Source organism: Drosophila mauritiana, chromosome 3L (assembly GCF_004382145.1).
Source record: "Drosophila mauritiana strain mau12 chromosome 3L, ASM438214v1, whole genome shotgun sequence".
Taxonomy (NCBI): domain Eukaryota; kingdom Metazoa; phylum Arthropoda; class Insecta; order Diptera; family Drosophilidae; genus Drosophila; species Drosophila mauritiana.
This window is the reverse complement of record NC_046669.1, coordinates 15,030,626-15,037,751: the sequence shown is the minus strand read 5'-3', so window position 1 is coordinate 15,037,751 and position 7,126 is coordinate 15,030,626. Positions and strand designations below refer to the sequence as shown.

At 39.6% G+C, this 7,126-nt stretch overlaps 1 protein-coding gene across 1 annotated transcript; it reads right to left on the bottom strand.

The window, feature by feature from the left end:
- Positions 1–1,822: 1,822 nt before the first annotated feature.
- LOC117140620 lies at positions 1,823–2,541 on the bottom strand. Its single transcript, XM_033303639.1, has 2 exons — positions 2,015–2,541; positions 1,823–1,956 (listed from the first exon to the last, which is right to left on the bottom strand). The coding sequence occupies exons 1-2, from the start codon at positions 2,243–2,245 to the stop codon at positions 1,858–1,860; spliced, it is 330 nt and encodes a 109-aa protein (XP_033159530.1). The 5' UTR covers positions 2,246–2,541; the 3' UTR covers positions 1,823–1,857.
- Positions 2,542–7,126: the final 4,585 nt, after the last annotated feature.

Sequence of the window (7,126 nt, the reverse complement as noted above, 5' to 3'; positions counted from 1 at the left end):
TCTGCCAAAGAGCAGTACCAAAAAATATATATACGCGCAACAAAAAACAACAACAGGAACGCAAAAGTTTATATTTTTTGCTATAACATTGCGTGGCAATTTTGGTTCGTCGTCGGGGTCTCCATTTCCCAGGAATTCTCCTCACGCGGGTTGATAATAATTTTATGCTTACCCAGCGAACGCTGTTCCTCGCCGTTTTTTGCGCTCTCTTCTGAAAAGTTTTGCTTAAACGGTCATAACAGTAAAAAAAACATTTTGCACTTAAAAAATAAAAAAAAAAAAACGCACAAATATTTATGCATAAAAAATCATGGCAGCAGGAGCAGCAGCAGCAGGATAGTATGCTATGAAAATTGCATTGTACACTCTTTTTTTTTTCATTTTAATGGCTGCTGCAGAGTTGCGTAAGTGAAAACTTGCCACACATTCGCAGATCGCATGCAAAGCAGGGTCATAAGTATATGTGGCAGCTTTGTAACTAAGTTCAGATTTTCCTTAGGTTTTTCTAGCGAAAAACTCGCTGGGAAAAGTTAGCTCCTCAGCCCAAGACCCTCGAGAGTTTAAGTTCGTTAAGGAAGTTAAGGCTTCAAAGTGCGCATTGAAATGCGATTATAATATTTCCTTCAAATAAGAATAATAATAGGAAAAAATTCTATTAATCGATTGTTAATATAAATTAACAGAGATGTTGTAAGTCTAATATTCTTATTAAAATAGTTCTGCAATTAAGCTGGTTTAAAAATCAAACATAAAATATCTTAATAAGTTCCTTCTCATATGTTGGTTCACATAAACTTTACGATCACAACATAAGCTTCTCTAATCCTGTTAAACTTATATACCAGTGTAAAAGCGTATCGACGTTTCCTTATTCCGTACGCTACTTTCTTTTCATATGCATCAACCACTCTAACCCATTTTTCGAAAATATTCTTTTTCATATATAATAAAAAATTGCGTATACGCCACCGTGTGCTTGGCCACTCAAGTTAATGCCACTTCGGCGAAAAGTTTTACTGTTACGCCATGGATTTCCAACCCATATATACGAATCCCGGTTGGGAAATGGGAAAAAGGGTTGGCGCTTTTTGAAGTTTTCGCTGCGTGCATAGCGCGTTCATTGCAGCCAACAAAAGCCCCAAAAGCCCCGTGCTTACGTAACCCCTCCATCTAAAAACCGGGACCAAAGCAAAGCCCAAGTTATGCCTGGAAGAGCCGCATTGTACAAATGGGTTTTAATAAATTTAACTTTCTATTTTTCCACTTTTTTTCCATCCTGCACTCCATTTTGTTCGTTTGTTCAACAACAAAAGGGGCAGCTGCATGTGCACATGCGTTTGGCGAAATGGCGTGGCAATGGGGTTATGGGATTTGTTAGCAGTCTAATTAAACCTTAATGTAATGCAATTCGATTTGGTAAATTAACGCAGCATCAGCGGCGGCTGCCTTTCTAATTTGCATACATTTTAGTCCGCCATTCACCAATTGAAATTAAAACTAAACTAATTCAAAAGAGCCAAAGCTCGCCTCGGGCCCGTTCCCTTCGCCATTTCGAATTGATCATTAGCAGGGGTTTCCTTTTTTCCAAAGCGCTTTTTTTCGCAAACTGCATCTGCTACAAATGTATTGGCAATGTGTTGCCAATGTCAAACTAATGGTTTGCCCCACCTACCGCCTCCATTGTTTGGCAAACGAAAAACTTTTGCGATGGATGAGAGAGGCGAAAGATGCACTGAAAAAAATTGAAAGAAAAAATCTATAAAAAATTATACCATCTTTAATGTAAATGGCTTTGGTTGGAGAAGAAAACACTATTGATTGGTAACGCTTTTAAAATTAACAACGCTGCTGGTTGATTTACATTTCAATAAGAACTGCACATTCCACAACAATGGCTCTGCACTTACTAAACATGTTGACAATTAATTTCTTCAAGCCCAATCTGTTTATGTGAATCTGTGGCAAAGATATAAAAAGTTTTAATTAAAATCGTCAACTAGGGTAAATACTGTACAACATTATCCCGCAGTGCATTGTAAGAGGTGGGGGCGAAAACTGTGCCAAACACGGCATAAAATGACAGGCAAATGTCTTTTAAATGACGCGAGTGAGACACAAAAGCGAACGCCCCGCGGGATTTGGCATGCGGAGTGCGGGGAAATTGCGGATGCCGGTGGCCATGGGATGCCATGAAGAATATGCTGCTGGTGGCTCGTGCTGGTGCTGTTGTTCCTATAGATGCCATAGATCCTGTAGTGGCCCATGCCGTTCCTTGTCGTTCCTTGCCTCGCCGCCTCCGTAGTCAGAGCGTGGCTGACGATGCGCAACTAAGCCCGTAAAAATCTATTTTTCAAACCAGTTGACAAGGCACGGCATCACCGAGCTGATTTCCACCCGCGGACCCACTTTTCCAGCCATTTGGGAGTAGTTTCGGAAGCGTGTGAGAATATTTTATGGCAGGCTAAACTGAAAATAAGAGGAAAGGCATAGAGATGAAAAATGATTTTCGTTGATAATTTTCTGATGGGGATAAAAATGTTAATATGCCCAGAAGTATCATAAATAAGAGATAAGACTGCAAAATGTATATACATCAATATATACATACTTATTTACTAAGCCCGTTTGGACAAATTATAATATTTTTAATACAATTTTTATTTGAGTTTTATAACTTAAAATCAACAAGGGACAACGCTTGGGATGACTCGGACAGGGATGCGTGTTAAACGTAGTGCCCTCAACTTAATCTAATTAAGAGTCACGGCTTTGCTGTAGAATGCCATGAAATCGCAAATAGCCTCCCTATCTTTTCTGTCAGGGAACAGAATAACCGTCACTCGAGCCGATAAAACGAACGCCTAAATAGGCTCTACTCTCTAAACTCTACGCTCTAGGCTCTACGCTCTAGACTCTACGCTCTAGGCTCTACGCTCTAGGCTCTACGCTCTAGGCTCTACGCTCTAGGCTCTACGCTCTAGGCTCTACGCTCTTAACTCTACGCTCTAGGCTTTACGTTCTAGGACCCACGATTTAGGCTCTAAGCTCTAGACTCTACGCTTCAGTCTTTAAGCTCTAAGCTCTGGGCTGTAGGCTCTAGGCTCTACGCTCTACGCTCTAGGCTCTACGACGCAGTCTTTGCGGGCTCCGGCTGGCCTATATCGACCCTAATGTAGAGCGTAGATGCCTATAAATGTGCATTAAAAAATATAATAAATAACTCTGGTAGACGACGTTTTCAGTTTTGTTTTTCGGTTCTCCAACATGCCCGTGGGGAGACATTTCAATTATCAGGCCAGAGACCAAAGACCCAAGACAAAAATACACAGAGAAACCCAGCATGCAGGCAAATATACATATGCTCAAATATGGAGCACTGTTTGTCCTTTCATTTTTCGTCACATACGCCCCCATACACCATGTGTAACCTAAACAAATGAAATAAACGACGTCCAGACATCTGCAGGCGGTACAAAATGCAAAAAAAGGGTCCAGGTCCTGCTTAAGGACGAAGTCCTCGCCCAGACAAACAAACACGGCAATCATGACACTTTTTATGCATTTGCATAAAAAAATTCACAGCCCGAAAGGAGGACGGTGGGCAACCTTCGAAATCACCTCCCTCGTCGAAAGTTTTTTATTCAGTTTTTTCGCCGTCGTTGGAATTTATGTGCCAAATGGAAAATCAATAAACTGATGAAGCGGTTTCGGTGTTAAAATGCACGGTTGATACCGAAAATTGTGTTTTAAGTTTAAAGTCGGTGTTTGTTGAACCGAAAAAGAGCTATTTTCTGATAAGGGCTAGTCCACATAAAGTAGTTTATGTATAAAACTGCAACGCTTTTGTACAGCGGCAAGGACTTGCAAATAAAAACCCACAGGGAAAGGCATAAAATGAATGTACATAAATACAAAGGATATGAATGCTTTTCCTATTTATTTATATCACAAGTGCAAGTTTATTTGCTGGTTTGTTTATTGATAATTTTTGGTGACTAGGCAAAACAAATACTGACTAAAGTCTTAACCTAGATATAACATTTAAATGTAAAACCAAATTGTACTATCTGTAGGTTTGTAGCTAGATAGTTTACATCATATCACATTACTGCACGCAGTTCTTAATAATTGCATACCGAAAACCACCTTTAAGTGCCATATCATTGGGTCAAAACAATCACTGATTGATGACCTGCCTGAAATCTTGGCCGTGAGCAATCAGCTGCCAAAAATCTCTGAAAGGGTATCGTTACTTTTCCGGTGCTCAATGGAGCATTCACCCTCGTATCCCCTCTCCTTAAAGGTCCTTGCTACTTGCCCCCCTTTTTTCAAGTGTTTTCGCCTTTGGGCTACTTTGCTTTGGCCCGCTTATCAGTTGACAATAAATTTTTGTTGCCTACGGCACATAAATTGAGGGCACGGCCTTTTGTGTGATGTATTCGCCAGGAATGAATGAGGCGGCCATCGGGCAGAGGAGATTTAAAAATCCCTGAAAAGGACGAAGAGGTACTCGCGCCATAAAAATGTTGCACACTTTGCGGCATTAAACGTGAGTTTTATGCACAGAAATTTATGGTGATGCAGTTAAGGAGGCGGAGCAAAGCAGATGCCCGAAATCTCACTCCGGCTGTTTGACGATTTTTAAGTTTAATTAAGCTGAAAATATATTTGTTGCTTTAAATAAGAACAGCTCCAGAGTGCCATAAAATCTATAACAATAAACCGAACGAAAAACAAGCAAACGGCGAAAGCAATGGCGAAATGCAAATCCAAAGCAAAAATGGGCCGCCAGGCTGCCGGAAATAAAATGCTCAGTATAACTGTAAATACAGCGCTGCGTATGCGTAATGTGAGAATTTTATGCAAAGGAGCTTTTTGCTAAGACGAGAGTTTGGGAGCCAAAAATAGTAGGAAATGTGCACAAAAATAAAATGTTGGGACTAAATAACTTACTTACTTCTAGTAAATATAAGCCTTATGATATTTAAATGATTACAAAATTCACTTAACATATTTAATATAATATATATAAATTATGAAGTCAATATTTATAAAATTGATTTTTAAACAAAATATATTGTAGCTACCCTCTTATTATTTTTAGGAACCAGATAAGTTTTCCGAATATTATTTATATATCTTGTTTATTAGTGTTGATTTTGTTTTTGTTATTCAATTTTAGAGGAAATTGTTTTCCGTGTGACAACTCGACGGCGACGCTTGGGTGCCTTGGCCGGACTATAAAACGACGCCCAGCGATTCGGCAAAGTCCTGGCCTGGGCCACCATTTCTGAACATGGTCCTTGTTTGCCTCTTACTGTTACTATTACTGTTACTGCCTTGTTTTTGCCTGGCCCCAAACTCTAATTTTCCGCATGCCCCCTTCTTCGCGGCATTAAAATTTGAAGCACCAAATTAACTGCAGCTTTTGCAACAAACAAAAAGCGCGAGAGGCTTTATAAATACTCTATAACACTGCGAACGAGGTTTTTGCAAGGTGTAAATGGGGTTAAAAAAAATGAGGGACGGGATGGGTTTACACATTTATTACTTGTGTCTAACTTTTTGTGATTTAGAAAAGTACTAAAATACAATGCTACTGAAGTTAGTTCTACAATTAGATTTTCACTAAGCGCAGTACTATATTATATAACATATTACATAAACACATAGTAAATTTCAAAATGTATGTGTTTGGAAATGTTTTATACTTATTCGCTGTAAGAAAGTACTTTATAAACGAATTTCTTTACGAAAGTGATTATACCTGCTGAGGATAAATCAATAGTCATTTTTTTAATATGTAGAGTATCCCCATTCGGACTATCTTGCTTTAACCAAGCTTGCCGCTATTTCCAACGTTCTGCATTTTTGAATGTGAGACATTTTGCTGGCCATTGTTGGTGCTATCGCCACTGTGCTAGTTTTTGGGCAATGATGATGAAAATTAAAGTAAAATGAAATACACACAGCGCCGGATACCGAGGAACGAGGGGAAATGCCAAGGCCCAAGCTGGAGACACAGTTTTGCGCCATTTCCTGTTGGTTGCGGAGGACTCCGTACACCAGCTGCTATGCTAATCGGAAACGGAAATGGCGCATATTAATACGCAAGCTGCTCGGCAGAGGAAATCGCCAGCGCTTCGCTGCCGCTGCCATTTCCATTTCAGGACCTGCAACAACATTGCCAGTGCCGCGAAAATAAGGCAGCGCATGAAAATTTTAAAACCTAATTAAAATGTTGAAATGGAATTTGTTAATTTAAAATTGGGCAATTTCGGCTAAGCGAACTAGAAGATGACTGGAGCGACCCAGGAGAGCCCAGGCTCACCAGCTGGGGCAACGGCAGTTAACAACTTTGTTGTAAATTAACTACTCATAATGCCCCCCAATAACGAAGGAGTGCTCCTCCTTTGGTCCTTTCCTCGCGATGGAGGCACTTCTGGAGCAGCTCCCAAATTGGCATTCTGCTGCAATTAAACGTTATTTATAAGCGTCTAGAAGACCTTCTTCTGGGTGTGCGCTACTCCTTCATGGGATGAACATTGAAAAAAACGCAATATCTCACTAAGAACTCATATATATATATATAATATTTATTTATTTAGTATTATTTTTTGGTGTGATATTTGTTGCAATTCATTCAAAATAGCTTAGATTTCTAGAGTAATAGCCCTTCTCTCTATCCTTCCCATATTGAGTAAACAACTTAAACTTAACTTATTCTTTATATTCAGAACATAACATCAGTTCGAATGGTTCGTTCACTTTTTAAATAAAATTTTCGGGGTAGTGAGTGCTTTACGGCAGGCCAATGACTTAACTGTTATTGCATTTTTCACCTTCTTTGTTTTGCTTCCTCTTTTCTCGCTGTTCCAGCCATTTTTCCTTTTCATTTTACACGTTTCGGTATTGCACAGTTTGTCGGCGACGCTTTTGGCATCAACTTTTGGCGTCAATTGACAACTTTTGTTGTCTAACCCCCAACTCTGCACTCTATTTTTTCCGAGGCCATCCTTTTGGTATCTGATCGAGACACCGAAAGTGGGAAAAGCGAATGAAAAAAAATAAAAACTAGAAATCTGAAAGTGGGGGTGCAGTCACGGTATAACTTTCGCGGTGGTTT